General features: G+C 39.8%; 1 protein-coding gene across 16 annotated transcripts in view; it reads left to right on the forward strand.

Annotated features, from left to right (window-relative positions):
* The window catches only part of RNF212B (ring finger protein 212B), a 64,886-nt gene that overhangs the window by 32,740 nt on the left and 15,353 nt on the right, over window positions 1–16,793 (forward strand). For 5 of the 16 annotated variants that reach the window (XM_070586963.1, XM_070586957.1, XM_070586925.1 and 2 more), the window contains 11 exons: window positions 4,812–4,927; window positions 5,575–5,635; window positions 6,331–6,359; window positions 7,491–7,537; window positions 7,758–7,800; window positions 8,233–8,293; window positions 8,718–8,766; window positions 13,036–13,075; window positions 13,370–13,449; window positions 14,126–14,187; window positions 15,698–16,317. In XM_070586963.1, the coding sequence (XP_070443064.1) occupies window positions 4,812–4,927; window positions 5,575–5,635; window positions 6,331–6,359; window positions 7,491–7,537; window positions 7,758–7,800; window positions 8,233–8,293; window positions 8,718–8,766; window positions 13,036–13,075; window positions 13,370–13,449; window positions 14,126–14,187; window positions 15,698–15,763 (654 nt within the window). In that variant the 3' untranslated portion in view covers window positions 15,764–16,317. Of the gene's footprint in view, window positions 1–4,808; window positions 4,928–5,574; window positions 5,636–6,330; window positions 6,360–7,490; window positions 7,538–7,757; window positions 7,801–8,232; window positions 8,294–8,717; window positions 8,767–13,035; window positions 13,076–13,369; window positions 13,450–14,125; window positions 14,188–15,697; window positions 16,318–16,793 lie in introns of those variants that run through there. The other 11 variants (XM_070586900.1, XM_070586884.1, XM_070586893.1 and 8 more) reach the window with 3 other exon arrangements.

Consider the following 16,793-nt stretch of genomic DNA (forward strand, 5'->3'; position numbering starts at 1 on the left):
GCAAGTTCAGAGAAGACACAAATGGATATATATAGAGAGATTTTCATAAATTTAGTGTTGGGATTGACAAACTTTTTCTTAAAGGCCCAGTAAATATTTTAGGCTTTGCGACCCATACTGTCTCTATTGCAGCTACTCATCTCTGCTGTTGTAGCACAGAAGCAACCATAGGCAGTATGTAAACAGATGGGCATGGCTATATTCCAGTTAAACTTTATTTACTAAAACAGGCAGCTGGCCCTTGTCAGTAGTTTGCTGACTTTGAAGTCATATGTTTTGCCAGCATATACATAAATAACTACCATATACACATTTGAATAAACTCACATCAAGACCTGAACTCATCAATAGATCAGACCAGTTCTCCATCCCTCACTTGAGTTAAAAAATTGAACAACTGTGATAATCAATGCTGCCTTTAAAGAAAGGTTTTATTTAGTTGAAGATTATTGTATCTAAAAGAAAAAGCTAATCTGGGACTTCTGAAAGAGTGTAGTCAAGTTCTTTTTTTCTTTTTGAGGAAGATTAGCCCTGAGCTAACATCTGCTGCCAATCCTCCTCTTTTTGCTAAGGAAGGCTGGCCCTGAGCTAACATCCGTGCCCGTCTTCCTCCACTTTATATGCGGAATGTCTACCACATCAGGCAGTGCCATGTCCACACCCAGGATCCGAACTGGCAAACCCCAGGCCGCCGAAGCGGAAGGTGCGAACTTAACCACTGTGCCTCCCAGCTGGCTCCTCTAGTCGAGTTCTTTATCACTACTGAGCAGGTTGAGGAACTTTAAGCCAGTGTGAGAGGTTATGTCGCTCTGATCACAAACTCTGTAACTCAAAACTTAATGCATGCCAGTGGGCTGCTGAGGTTCTCTCATTCAGAGTGGGTACCCCTGACATCTTAACAGTCCTCCAATTGCTTTTGATAAGGAAGAATTTTTAGGGCTCTTTTTTGCTCAAATCTATTCTCTGTGATCACCACAATAATCCATTTCAGTTACAAATCTGAACGTATAACTGCCTTTTCAAAACCCTTTGGTGGCTTCTCATCACTTAAGTTTCAGACTTCAAAGTGACACTTAGTTCCCTTAATGATCTGGTTCCTCCTTACCTCTCCATTCTCATCTATAAGTACCACCTCACATCTCATGTACCAACGTAAGGTTACTTGTTACCTAATCTATAACATAGATTTAGTTCTTTGCAGTTCTTTTATACACCGTATAGTTTCGTACCTCTGTGCCTGGAACGCCTGACTTCCATACTCTGAAGACTGAATAGTTACCTCTTAATCATTATTTCTATACTTTATGCATACTTCTTCTGTTCTACTTATCACCTTGTATTTTATTTATTGGTTCACATGTCTGAATGTCTCTTCTACTATACAGTGAAGAGCTGCTAAAGGACAAGAAACCATACTATTTATCTTAGCATTTCCAGTTTCATGTATCCATCACCTTGCTTCACCAGTTATCAGCTCATGGCCAATCTTCCTTCATCTATATCTCCTGCCACCCCATTTAGATTATTTTGAAGCCAAACCCAGATAGTATGTCATTTCAATCTGTAAATATTTCAGAGTATATCTCTAAAAGATGGGTACTCTCTTCTTAAATCCATGTCATGCTAAAATAATAATTCCCTAATATTATCAAATAATCAGTTAGCATTCACATTTCCCCAGTTGTCTCATAATTATTTTAAAACTGTATTGAGTTGGGTTTCAGTAGGGTCTATATAGTTCAGTTAATTGTTATGTCTCTTAAATTTCTTTTAAACTATAAATTTCCTCTCGTTTCTTTTTCTTATTATTGTTGAAGAAAATGGTCTTTTGTCCTAGAGAGTTGTTCACAGTGTGGCTTTTGTTCATTGTATCCCCATGGTATCATTTAGTATGCTCATCTGTGCTCTATATTTCCTCTAGGTTACTAGTTAGATTTAGGCTTAATCGGAATCATTTGATTGGGAGGTGGGAGACAAGACTACTTTATAGCAGTGTTGTGTTCCACCAGGAGTTATGTAATGGTCTTCTGTCTCTTGTTTTGTGTGATGGTAGCCGTTGATGAACTTTACATAGATCTGTTAATTCTGTAGGAGTTACAAAATGCTCATATTTTAGTTCTGTCATTCCTTTCTCATTTACTTTAGCTGGACTACTTCTGTAAAGAGAAATTTCTTTTCTCGACTATATGATTATCTTGAGATATAATTCAAACATACTAAGACCTTTAGATATTATGGAACAAGGGAGTCAGTTTCACAAAAGATAGATAAGGCAAACTAATCAGTTTTGAGTGCCAAAGGGAGATAGTGAACTTTTAAAGTAAAAATGAACCTTTAAAGTAAATTTCTAAGACTTAGCAACTCCTTTACAAATGTTCAAAGCATTAAAATTGCATGGGAATATAAATCTTCAACTGAAAAAACTCTGACATTTAAAAATAAGAATTAGGAAAGCCATTCATTAGTACAAAAGAAACAATCCATCAAGCTAGTGTTCATTTCCAAAGTGTGTATTACTTTTATAAACAAAACCCTTTTTAAAAAATAAAGCAGTAAAATGCACACCCCACGCTGAACCTAAATATCTTAAGTCTTGTCCTAATAAACTACTGAGCTCCCCCTTTGCTTCCATTACGGTGCCTCTCTCAGGATCTTTCAGTGGTTTCTCCATTGCTTTCTCCAGCCTCTTGCCGTTAACTAGACTAATTCAGAACTGGAGTTTTAAAATATTCTCTTCAGTAAATAAAATAAAAATTATGTTCCATGTTTCAATTCCAAAATGACTGAGAATCTAGAGCATGAAGATCATAATACCTTTACCTGGTCCTAGTATAGGAAAGGAATGTAGGAAAGGAATCTAGGTCTATAAGCAGCTATTTTCATACATTGTTCCAATAAAATAAATAACACTTGGTGTTATCCGGAAAGTGTTTAGTGATAGCAACAGAACTACTTTTATTATTATCTGCTCTGTGTGATTATATTAACAAAATAATCCCAATTTTTTAAAAAAGAGCAAAATTTGTCCTTCTTTAGAAAAAGAAAGAAGCCCACCTTTTTATAAGGTTGAAGGATATAAATGAGAGAGAATAATGAGTTTTTGAGATTTGTTACTAAGTTAGGATTTAAAATCTTCTTTGGTGGATGTATTTGAAATAGGCTAAATGTTGGTACTCTAGCATTGGACAAAACCACTTGTTCCTCTCCTCCAACACTTTGTGCCGGTGGTTATTTTTTGGGTTGGTTTTTCTTCTTCTTGGGATGGTCAGGTCTGAGATTTGGGTTTGAGTTTTTTGGAGTCAGTAGGCAAAGTAGGCCTGTTTAGGCAAAAGGCCTTCCAGTACTCCAGTCTGGCGCCCTGGAGTTCCACAGTGGGGTCTGTTCCGTGCATATGTGACCCTTGGTGGTCTCAAAGGGAGAACTACTCTAGGGCGGGATTTGGGTTTTCTTGGCTCTAGCCTGATACTAACTTAATTTTACCACAGACTGATCCCAAGAGTAGGTTAGGATGTTTGGGATACTGTTTCTTGGCTATATATTATATCTATCTATAATATCTATCGCTCCCCAATCACCGCACCATTTTAGGTAACTCTCAGGATTCTGAGTGATTTTTTTTTTCTGTTTCTGCACTGTTCAAATTTCCTAAAATGAACATGTTTTGTTTTTATTGAAAATAACTTTTAAAAAAAATAAAATAGACTACAATGAATTCTTATCCATCTAGAACTAGTTTAGTTTACATTTGAGAAGAAAGGGAAGAGTTCAGAGATTGTATAAACTGTTAAGTACAATTCTGTAGTAAGGTGGAAAAAACAACTTGCAAATTAGATGAGAATGAAAAGTTTATGACAAAAGTACCAAGATCTAGGGAAGGACCTTAGACAAAAGGTTTATAGTCTGAATAGGGAGGAAGCAGATGAGACATAAATACTGCTGTGTATTCAAAAATAGAGCCTGACAAAGCCAAAACACTTTCTAAATATTAACTTTTGATCTGACTCAGTGATCCCATGATAGGCACATCTGTCTATCAAATGGTAAAGTAAAGCAAAAGATAAAATTATTTGTCTGTGCCCAGAAATAAAATTCAGGAATCTGTGCCTTTTTGCCCTTTATCATAGCAGCATAAACAGCTTACAGCTGTCTCTGTGTGAGTATGTTAGGGAAAGTAAATTGGTTACAGGGTTGTTTAGTAGCTAGCAATGTGGAAGCTGAGTCTAAACTAATAGTAGACAAGTCAGATCAGAACCAATTCTAAGCTTGAAAAAGTGTTTTGGGTGTTACTCTTTTTGCTCAACATGAAAGATTATGTATATATATTTTTTAAAGATTTTATTTTTTTCCTTTTTCTCCCCAAAGCCCCCCAGTACACAGTTGTATATTCTTCATTGTGGGTCCTTCTAGTTGTGGCATGTGGGACGCCGCCTCAGCGTGGTTTGATGAGCAGTGCCATGTCTGCACCCAGGATTCGAACCAACGAAACACTGGGCCGCCTGCAGCGGAGCGCGCGAACTTAACCACTTGGCCATGGGGCCAGCCCCGAAAGATTATATTTTTAAAGGCCCATTCTACTATGTCAAAACATTCTCATTAAGAAGTTAGGAAGCCATTGTCCTGGAAATGAAAAGTTTTGGCTTTCCCCTGTGTTGAATCCTCTAGTTTTGGGGAGTTGAAAATTAGGCCAGATGCTCCAGAAGAAGATGATCAGTAATAAAGTATGACTTGATGGATTTCCCTTTGTTGCCAGAAGTAAGGCGAAATGAGCTGGGGGGGGGGGTGTATGTCAAAGACCTGTTTTTCCCCAGCAGGTGTGGAGTTTCCAGAAGAAACAAACAGATCTCCTTATTGCCTTTTATAAGCATAGAATTACAAAGTTAGAAGCAGCCGTGCAGGAGGCACAGCAAACTGTGACCAGCCAGGACAAGTAAGTGACAAATCAAATCACCAGAGAGCTTTTTTCCTTTCAGAGAAGCTGTAGCCCTTATTTCCTTATGATACAAAGCCTGAAAATTGCTGCATATGTGTTTATGTTTGTTTTGGGCAAATCAGGTAATAGAGTTTTTGGTCCCCTCAATCTCCATTTTATTTTTCTCTTTCTTTCCTCAAAGGGGCCCTCCTCACTTTATAGCTTTCCTCTTTGCCTTCCCCCCTATCAAAAACTGCTTCTTTACTCAAGAAATTGGACATAGCCTTCTCACAGTGATAAAGATTTGAGAGAGCATTTAAAATGTTACCTCTGGGAGGGTGTGCTTTGGAAATCTTAACCTAAAAGGTGGGATTCTTGATGGAAATTTTCAGACATCAGCAGGCCAGGGGTGTAGATGGAGTGGAAATGGAATTCTATGTAGACACCTCTGAAACCATATCACCTGACTCCTTATTTCGTCCACCTGATGCTTCTCACCATGAAAATCCTGCCGTTGTCCCCCTGAATCACTAGATCTCTGACAGAAATACTTTGTATAGAGCAGGCATCTCTCCGTATGCGTTAACTAGATGTTTATAATAATAAAAATAAGGTTTTTTATCCCACTGACCTGCTGGAACTGATTGTTTCCATCTTTTGCCTAGAGAGCTGTCAGTCTTAAGGAAGGAGAATGGAGAACTGAAGAAATACCTAGCCATCTTAAAGGTGAATAAAGTAGATTTCCCTTACTATTTCTCTCCTACTTTTCCCATCTATCTAGCTGACTGTATAGGATAGTGTTGCCTAACTTTTTCGCATCATGGCACGTATAACTGATAATGTCTGTACAACAAGCACACTGCAGTAAATGGACCAGGCCACAGACGACCTTGGGGGCTGAAGGGTTAATATTTAGCACCCTGGTAACCCATTCTCGAACATCAGTGAGTCACAACTCACCATTTGGGAGGCTCTCTTATAGAAGAAACATCTTTTGTAACTTAAAATGTCTCTTCAAGAATCTCAGGACCCTTCCTCTCCTCAAACTCTATTTCCTAGACGTTTCTCTCTTCCTAGGAATCTTCTTTGTGTTCATATAATGTTCCTATTGATCTTACTGTTGTAACTATTCTAGCACATTGCAATCCTGTCATTTTTCTTTCTTTCCGATAGACTCTCCATATTTCCCCACATGTATCAGTCTACAGAATTCCCAATGTGTTTTTGTGAGGAGGAACTAAAATTTTAATCCCCCAAAGCTAATAGTTTCCTAAGGAAATACTGTCGCTGTTTTTCCTCCTACTAGGAATCTTAGCAACCACAATGAGAGGACATTGCAGCTTAGTTATCTCGCAAGTAAGATCCACTGATTAGGACCCTTGAGCTGCAGCTTCCTTCACTCCCATTTTTTTCACCTACAGGAATCTCCAAGTTGGTACCAAGGAAGCAGGTCAGTTTTATCAGGCCCCATACTAGCCCTCTTTGACAGTTTCTGTTCTTTCTTGACTCTTGGCTGTAACTCCTGAGTGGGCTCTGAGGTGGAGAAAGTGGTTGATGAATTTATCTTTCACTTCTCCAAGAAAGAGTTACTCACTGAAAAGTGCTGAAGTAAAAATCTTGAATGTAATGCTCACTCTTGACCGTCCCCTTATGAAATCCTACTCCTACTTCAAAATTTGACTCACATGTCATTTCCTCTGTCAAGACTTCACACTATAATTAGTGTTCAGGTGGTGAACATGATGTAATGTATACAGAATTTGAAATATGAAATCCGAAAAAAATAAAAATAAAAAAAAAGACTTCATTAGACAGAGTTAGATGTTCTATTATTCATTTATTCAATAAATATTCATTAAGTGCCTACTGTTTATCAGGTACTATGTTAGGTTCTGGGTGTGCATCACCAGTTATTCTAATTGGTAATGTCTGTACCCTATGAATTGTTAAATATTTTTAATATCAGCCCTGTATTGATGGATTAAAAAGACATGGCCTCTGCACTCAAAGAAGTTACAGTCTAGTGTCATTTGACACTTCGGTACTTCTGATATACCTATTATAACACCTAAACATTGCTTTATTTTTCTTATTTGTCTCTCCCACTAGCCTGTGAGCCTCTCAAAAATAGGACCCATATTCCAGTTATCTTTGTAATCTCAGGATCTAGGATGTACAAGCACTAAATAAATGCTTGTTGGATAGATGGATGAGGGGATGGAGGGAGTGAGGGAATGGTGGATGTGTGAATGGATGGACAGATGGATAGACAGATGTAAAGTTGAGACTACTTGGTAATGCACTGAGGGAAGGAAGAAAGGAGGACTTGGAAACTTCTCCTATTGCAAGGAATAGAGAAGTGGAGAAGGTTTCACTTAGGGAGCTGGAGAACCAAGGAGTCTCATGTGGAATCTTTCCCTCCATATTTTGGGGTGACACCTATACTACATGATAGTAAGCAATTTGTGCTCAGAGAGGAAACTATTGTTTGTAAAAACAATGATCTGATTTATCCTCTAAGGTGGCACTTAACTTCTGCTTATAAATATTAGAACTGCCTCTTTTCTTTTTTCCCTTGCAGATCAACTACACCCCGACCAGTGGGTATTACTTCCCCGTCACAGTCAGGTAAAGAACATTTTTTGCCCAAATATCTGTGTGAGATGAATAAATATCCTTTCCCATATGGAAAATGGTTTCCTCTCAGAGACTATAATGTGATTTTCCTACTCTTATGTATGATATGAAAAGATCATATAATCAGATACCCACTTGCAACAGATTGGCTTGGCAAGGCAGACCACACCATTGGTGGTCACTTTCCATTCTGCACTCTCTTCTTTTTCAGTTACTCCACGACCCAGTTCTCAGCATAGCAGCCAAGTGGTCAGGTGAGTTGAGAGCCTACACAGCAACATTAAAACTGTTGGCAAAAGTTGGAAGATGAAAGGGGCCAGCCTGGTGGTGCAGTTGTTAAGTTCGCATGTTCTGCTTTGGTGGCCCGGGGTTCACTGGTTTGGATCCTGGGTGCGGACCTAGGCACTGCTTGTCAAGCCATGCTGTGGTAGACGTCCCACATATAAAGTAGAGGAAGATGAGCATGGATGTTAGCTCAGGGCCAGTCTTCCTCAGCAAAAAGAGGAGGATTGGTGGCAGATGTTAGCTCAGGGCTGATCTTCCTCAAAAAAAAAAAAAGCTAGAAGGTGAAAGAAATCTTGGTGTGGCTGAGATAGGGACTGAGGAGACTTTAGATCTATGTAGGTCTATGTAAAAGTTTAACATCAGGTTGGTTTGTTTGTTTCCTTTTGTCTCACCTTATACAGCCGGTCCTCCTCAGTGGAGTCTATCCCTTACAGAGTGGCTGGCTTTGGTAGCTTGGGACAAGTAAGTCATATTTACCTTCTCTTTCCAGATTGAGATTTCCAATGCTAAATGAAAGCATTTTAAACTTTTTAAAACATTTTTAAAACTTACATTATTTAAACTTACAAGAATATTAAACTTACATTGGTTTTGGCATAAATTATCTGATGCCTTTCTTGGACTCTCTTTTCTGTTGGCAGTGCAGACCTGATGTTAGAAGCTGACACTGAGGATGAATAGGGGTGAAAATGGTGAAAGTGTTCAAGGACTAAATTAACAGTGTCCCTCATGTTTATTTTGGAAGTAATAAAGTGTGGATCCTTCTTGGATCACTCTGGGAGAACACAGTATGCTTCAATGTGTAGATATAGAGAAATAATAAGGAATATGTAAGCCAGAAAATCAGTATATATTTACTAATTGATGTTTATTATTTGTCCATCAGGGAGCCAGAGGCCTGCAGGGAAGGAGCACTCCCAGAGACTCTTTTACTGGTGAGAGGGGCAAAACGGTGTCAGAGGGGCTGGCCCAGTAATGGTTAACTGTGGCATGCTCCACTTCAAGGGCCTATGTTCGTTCACAGGTTTGGATCCTGGGCTTACACCACTCATCAGTCATGGTGTGGTGGTGACCCACATACAAAATAGAGGAAGATTGGCGAAGATGTTAGCGCAGGGCAAACGTTCCCCAGCAAAAAAAAACAAAAAAAAAGTCAAGAACCAACATATTCTGTGCAGATATGAGATTTCTGCTTTTCTGTACGTAATATACACATCACTTGATGGGGATATGTTCTGAGAAATGTGTTATTAGGTGATTTCATCGTTATGTGAACATCATAAAATGGAATGGCCTACCACACACCTAGGCTATATGGTACTAATCTTATGAGAGCACCATCCTATATGCAGTCAGTTGTTGACCAAAACGTTATTATGTGTTGCATGACTGTTATGCCATTTTACTTTGTTTGTTACCACACAGTGATTCCAGGTATCCAGACATATGTTACTACTTTTCAAATAATGATATTTCTGTTCTCAAACTGATAAGGGGAAAATAAAAAGTCGAGCAATAGAAAGTCACTGAAAGCCTCTGGTCAGGAGAGGGAGGATAACTTTTGAGTAAAATAATTGACTTGGATTTTTTAAATTGCCACAAGGTGGCAGTAGAAGTTAGGCTTAAAAGGAAGCTTAACTAGATGCTGTAATTATGTTAGCCTGAAGGGTATATGTGGCTTCTTCACTGTGTATTAAACATAAAAATATTCCAGAAAAGAAATATTTTGGTTCCACCCACTTAAGTTCTTGTTTCTTTCTTCTTATGAGACTGATGCGCTGCCTACTGCACTGAGAAGGCCGTCTTGTTTCTTTTCAGAACTGTTACTGTTTTCTAGAACATTTGTCATTCCACAGAGAAGACTTACCAGAGAGGATTTTTCTTTCTTTCACAGGAGGCATTCTTTTTAATTTTTTTATTGAGGTCACATTGGTTTATACTATTATATAAATTTCAAGTTGGGGGGCCAGCCTGGTGGCATAGTGGTTAAGTTCGCTCACTCTGCTTTGGTGGCCAGGAGTTTATGGGTTTGGATCCTGGGCGCAGACCTACACATGGCTCATCAAGCCATGCTGTGGCGGCATCCCACATACAAAATAGAGGAAGACTGGCACAGATGTTAGCTCAGGGCCAATCTTCCTCACCTCCCCCCCCAAAAAAAATTCAAGTGTACATTATATTTCAACTTCTGTATAAACTACTTCGTGTTCACTACCAAAAGTCTAGCTGCTGTTTGTCACCATACAAATGTGCCCCTTTACGCTTTTCACCCTCCCGCCCTTCACTTCTGGTAACCACCAATCTGTTCTCTGTATCTCTGTGTGTGTTTGTTGTTGTTATCTTCCACATATGAGTGAAAATGTAATGGTATTTGGCTTTCTCCATCTGACTTATTTCGCTTAGCATAATACCCTCGAGGTCCATCTGTGTTGTTGCAAATGGCAAGATTTCATCTTTTTTATGACTGAGTAGTAGTCCATTATATATATATACCACATTTTCTTTATCTATTCATCTGGGGATGAGCACTTAGATTGTTTCCAAGTCTTGGCTATTGTAAATAATGCTGCAATAAACATAGGGGTGCATATATCTCTTCAAATTTATGTTTTTGTTTTCTTTGGATAAATACCCAGAAGTAGAATAGCTGTATCATATGGTATTTCTGTTTTTAATTTTTTGAGGAATCTCCATACTGTTTTCCACAGTGGCTGTACCAGTTTGCATTCCCACCAGCAGTATATGAAGGTTCCCTTTTCTCCATATCCTCTCCAACATTTGTTATTTCTTTTCTTTTCTTTTTTTTTTTTGAGGAAGATTAGCCCTAAGCTAACTGCTGCCAATCCTCCTCTTTTTGCTGAGGAAGCCTGGCCCTGAGCTAACATCCATGCCCATCTTCCTCTACTTTATATGTGGGATGCCTACCACAGCATGGCTAGCCAAGTGGTTCCATGTCCGCACCCAAGATCCAAACCGGCAAACCCCAGGCCGCCAAAGCAGAACATGCGCACTTAACCGCTGTGCCACCAGGCCGGCCATATTTGGTTCTTTTTAATATAATTTTCTTTATTAGTATTCTCTATTTGTTGAGACTCCATTTTCGTGCTTTCCTTTAGTGCTTTAGACATGGTTTCCTTTAGTTTTCAGAACATACTTAAAACAGCTGACTTAGAGTCTTTATCTAGAAAGTCCAATGTCTGGGTGTCCTCAAAGACAGTTTCTATTGATTGCTTTTTTCCTTTATCAATCATACTTCCTTGTTTCTTTGCATGCCTTGTAATTTTTTGTTGAAAACTGAACATTTAAAATAATATAATGTGACAACTCTAGGAATCAGATTCTTCCCCTTCCCCAGGGTTTGTTGTTGTTGCTGTTTGTTGTTGTTTGACTTTTTTTTAAAAGTTTTTTTGTCTGGATAGTAGGTAAGTTGGGTTTTTTTTTGAGGAAGATTAACCCCAAGCTAACATCTGCTGCCAATCCTCCTCTTTTTGCTGAGGAAGACTGGCCCTGAGCTAACGTCCGTGCCCATCTTCCTCCACTTTATATGTGGGACGCCTACCACAGCATGGCTTGACAAGCGGTGCATAGGTCCACACCCAGGATCCAAACCAGCCAACCCTGGGTGGCCGAAGCAGAATGTGTGAACTTAACCACTATGCCACCAGGCCGGCCCTTGTTGTTTGACTTTTTTAAACTAATTTTTTTTTTTTAAAGATTTGCACCTGGGCTAACAACTGTTGCCAATCTTTTTTTTTTTCTGCTTTTATCTCCCCAAACCGCCTGCCCCTCCCCCCGTAAACAGTTGTATGTCTTAGTTGCAAGTCCTTCCAGCTGTGGGATGTGGGATGCCACCTCAACGTGGCCTGATGAGCGGTGCCATGTCCGCGCGCCCAGGATCCGAACCCTGGGCTGCCGCAGCGGAGCACGCAAACTTAACCACTCGGCCACAGAGCCAGCCCCTAAACTAATTTTGTAAAATCCATATTCTTTGTCATGTGTGGCCACTGAAGTCTCTGTTCAGTTAGCTTAGTGGTCAGCTAGTGATTGGACAAAGATTTCCTTAAACATCTGGAGCCAGTGAGTCTCTCAGTCTTTGCTCAGGGACTGTGTGTGTGTGAGGCTGCACTTTCAGCAGTCATCCAGGCAGTTGACAGCTGTGTCTTAGCCTTCACTTCTTGCTTGTATGTTCTCAAGGCAAGCACCAGATGAGAGCTTAGGGCCTTTTCAGTTTTTTCCTGAGTGTGCACACAGTCCTGTGCATACACTTGCCCTAGATTTCCAAAAATGTGTGTTGCTTTCCAAAGTCCCCATGGACAACTCATTCCCCAGCTTTTCCTTTTATACTTTTTGGTTAGTCTGTTGTTTGCCCTATTGATATTCACCTCCTCAGGCATCCTAAACAGGTGTCTCTAATTGTTTGCCACCAACACTTCTGGGGAAAAGGCATTTCACACTTGGTGAACTCTAAGCTCCAAGTCCTGGTAAGTTTGGGCTCCAAGTCAGGTCAAACAGAGGCAGCCTTGCAAGTGGAGTCTCCAGTGAACCACTCGACAGGTCAGTGATGACAGTTCTCTGGGAATGCGGCTTTGAAAGAGCTCCAACCCTGTTCCATCCCCTGTAGTGACTGCCAGGTTGCTTTTCAAGGCTGCCATGGAGCTGAAGGAGAAATGGGAATAGGGCAAGTTAAAATGCCACAAAGCTCACTGTTCTTACCCACATTCAGCTATTTTTCTGGAATAAACATTCCTCAGATTGCTGCAAGCTCTTTGTTAATTTCCAGAGTTCTGAAAAAGTTGATTCTGACAATTTTGGTAGTTTCCTCATTCCTTTTAGAGAGAGAATTTTTGGAGGTCCTTACTCCACCATTTTTGCTGATGTCACTCCTAGCCAATTTAATAACCCTTTGCCTTTAGTCATGCTTTCTGGTAATCTCCATCTTAGAGGCAAAACCAAGGCACGGATACATTAGGGCACGTCAAGGCTGGGATGGATCCTGGCCCCCAAACTCATGAAAGGGAGAGGAAAGCTCCTGTATGAGACACTGCTAGGTGATTTGTGAGCTTTTCACTTGCCATTAGCCCCTAAACCTAACATATATTACTGAAAACCTTTGATCCCCAGTTCCTTTGCCCTGACCTCCAGTATACCTGAATCTCTTCTCTAGTTCATGGATTATCTCACAAACTCATTTTTATGTTTTCCAGAAACCCCTTCACCAGCTTCCACTCACAGCCTATCTTACAGGTGAGTACCTCTGTGCTTCCTTTCACTTGGGATCTGTTCACACTCACACTCAGCCAGCAGCCCTGGGGTTACTGCTCCACTGGCCTGTACCACTGAGGTTTATAATCTACCTTGTAAACAAAAGAGAAGGTTGAATAGGACTGTCTAATATATATCCGAACTACTTAATTTTATTCTCTGCTGCAAGCAGGGGATTTATTCTTTTCTGGACTAGATGTATAGGCTCTTCCTTTACATATGCTTTTCACCTTTACCCTTCCTTTTCTCTGCTGATGCTTTTATTTCCCTTCTTAGACCTTCATCTGCCTCCTCTGGACAAGGGATCTTTTCTTTCAGACCATCCCTAAATGGAGTCCTCACCCCCAACAGTTCAGGTAAGTTACATAACATTCCCAAAGGAGTGGAACTTAAACTATTGACATACATATTAAAATGAAGATTTTCAGGGTGAAAAGAAGTTGGGATTTGCGCTCCCTACCCCCAAGAGCATCGTTTCCAGTGTGATTCTTCAAGAGTTATCCCATTTCCTTCACAGTGAAGGGGGCTTTGGATTTTGCCTAAATAGCACTCATCGTGTCACTGGTCTAGTCATGCTATTTAGCCAGAAGGTCACCTGAGGAATTAAAAATTAAACTGCCTTTTTTTTTCTTTTGAGATTCCTATGTTTGAACATTGCTGGGAGCTCAGTTCTGATTGAGAATGATAAAACCAGTACCCTTTTTTCTCTCCATCTTGTTAAAAAAGTGCCTCTGTTACCAGTCTTCCTGGTAAGGGGCTGTCATCTTCCATAGCTCACCAAAATCTTTATATTACCTCTACATCTTTCTACTCATAGTTAAACTCAAATCTCAGACCTCTCTGTCAGCATCCTATCCTCAGAGGAAAAGAATGAACTTTATAACCCACCTCTTAAATTATTTAGCTAACTGTCTTTTCCCTTTGGAGTAGCATACTGCAGATTGAGAACTACTCATTTACCCCCATCCATAAGTAACCCTGCCAAAGAACTGCCCAAGGAAGTTATCTTTCACCATCCACTCTATCCTTCAGGTCAGAGGGAGAGGAGAACCACACCAGAGAGCCTTCCTGGTTTCCAGCTACCAGTCCTGCAGGTGAGCCCTGGCTAGTCTAAGTTGTCTGTGCATGAAAAGCTCCCAGGTTGGGCCTGTGCACTAAATGCCTCCTGTTAAGGTTAGAATGTAACCAATGGAGAATGACATAGGTTTCAAGAATGGTAACCGTATGCTCACAGTTTTCCAGAATGGTCTCAGTTCCAAAGATTCTGTCCTGTCAGATTAGCTTCCTGGTTTGGGGTTTAAAAATTAGGTCACACAGTAGTGAAAGGCTTTAAACTGAGAGGTCTTGGCCATTGTGAACTAAGTTTGTGGACACAACTGACATTCCCAGAAGTTCCACAAAGTAAGTATTTTCACTGGAATATATCTTTAGGGTAGAGGTACTGCTTGAACTAGGAAAAACCATGTTTGCTTCTCCAGAGATAGCTAGAATAATATTTTGTAAATTTATGGGACTATGATTCTGATGCAGGCAACAAGAGGAAAAGGGCATGGGAGTGAGGAGAGAGGTTTGTAAGAAGCTCTATTAAATGAAATGTCCGGTCTTGCCTTTTAAGTTAACTTTTGTGGCTTGGGTTTTGAGAATCTTCAGGCCCTTTTCCATGCCAAGCTCTTGGTGACCCCAGGGACATACTAAAGTACCCAAATATTTTGCTTTCATATTCCAAAATGCCCTTTATTTTCATCAGCAAGAAATTAGGGTCTAAGTCCTAAGAGGCAACACTAGGGAAATAAATCCTCCTCTCAGATCCTCACTGATGGAGGGATTAACCTACAGAGGAGAAAAGACTTATGAGACATATAAACCATCTACAAACACGTGGCCCCTAATTGGATCTTGATTGAAACAAACTATAGAAACCATTTATAAGAAAGTTGAGGAAAATTGAATACCTAGTGGACACTTGATACTAAGGAACTGTTAATAGTTTTTTTGTAGGCATGATGCTATTGTGGTTATTTTTTTTTAAATAGTCTATCTTTTGGAGATACTAAAATACTAATGGATAGGAAGCTAAATAGTTGTCTGGGTGTTGCTTTAGTATAGTCTAGTGGACAGGGGCAGTGAGAGAGTAGAAAGAAAAATTGGCTGAGTTATTTGTTGAAGTTGGGTGATGGGGACATGTGAGTTCATTATAATACTCTGCTTTTGTATTTTTCAAAATTACCATAATTAAGTTTAAAAAAAGAGTTATTAAAGAAAGTGCCACCTTCCCAGAGGCATCAGAATGCTGTCTCTCTGGTAATCATCTCTGGGCATGGTAGTCATACATTCCAGGTCTTCCAAAGTAGTGTTTCAAATATTCTGCCACCTTATCACCATAAAACACTGAAATGTTCCCGAGTTTCATAAGTAGCAACAAAGCCTTTGTCATGCCAGGCCTACTAAATCTGTTTGGAAACGTTACCATGCAATGGAGAAAACTATGGGGAAGCAACAGCAGTGGTTTACTGTCCCAATAAACTTCACATAATGGCTGGACAGGGCCTTACTTACCCTTTTTGTTGTAAATACCCATATCTGCCTTCCTGTCCTCTGCTGCAGACTCTCTACCAACAGAGGCAGATGGCATTAGCCAGGGGGAGAGAAGCATGGACCACTTCCAGATAGACCGTCTTCAAGGTCTGATCTATACATACTGCTGAACGACAGATTGTAGCATCCAATACCCATTAGGAATGATGGCCTTGGAAAATGTACCCCTGCCTTGTTTCTTGGTTTCACTCTGTACCTTATCTTTCTCGATCTTTACCATATACACCCTGTATTACCTCCTAGGAAAGTAGTCAGGTCTTATATAAGGCTTGTGCTTCAGGAGGATGTTTCTATCTCTCTTGCAAGACATATGTAGCTCCTTCATTTCCTATAACTTGAAACAAAGGTTGTAAAAACAATTCTTGGCATCACTGGGTATGGGGGTAATATACTCATTACCTGTGTTTTATTTCTGGCTTTCATTTTTGGATATGTATTCTCCCATTGCCAATGTTAACAAGCAACAACTCTGTTCCTTGTCCTAATTTATTATACTTTTTCTGTTTGCCTGTTGTTTCCTCTGCCTAGTTACTATTAAATGTGTTGATTTTCCTTTCTGATAACGGTTGCAGACAGACTTTAAGCTCACTAAAGTACATACATAATAAAATAAAGAGGATGCCCTTTCATTGGTATTGGAACTCTGTTGGTATTACAAGCTGTAGAATGGTGGAATGGGCAAAGAACACTACCACTGAGATCAAACACTTACTCTTCTTTGGGTACTAAGAAGTAGAAATGAGGAATTAAATGAGTGGGCCACTGGCAGGCAGGCCTTAATAAAAAAATATTGGAAAAATGTAAAGACAGCCAACATCTGCCAGAAATAAATTAGGTCTTGGGAATGACCCTGAAGCTGAACTAGGATCCCACTAGAAACTGGGATCCCCATTCTGAACTGTGAATTTATTTTTAAAGGCATTGCTGGACACCTCCTCTTCTGAGTAAGAGCCCGTGCTGTAGCAGGTGCAGGAAAGAATCTGCCTAGTGATACTGCTCTACTGCCCTTTAAAGCTTTTGTTCTTTTAATATACCTCAATATATCCTGCTGCTTCAAAAGATAAATAAATAAAGAGTATACTAAATCAGAATGTTAATGGATTTG

Source organism: Equus przewalskii, chromosome 1 (genome assembly GCF_037783145.1).
Source record: "Equus przewalskii isolate Varuska chromosome 1, EquPr2, whole genome shotgun sequence".
NCBI classification, from domain to species: domain Eukaryota; kingdom Metazoa; phylum Chordata; class Mammalia; order Perissodactyla; family Equidae; genus Equus; species Equus przewalskii.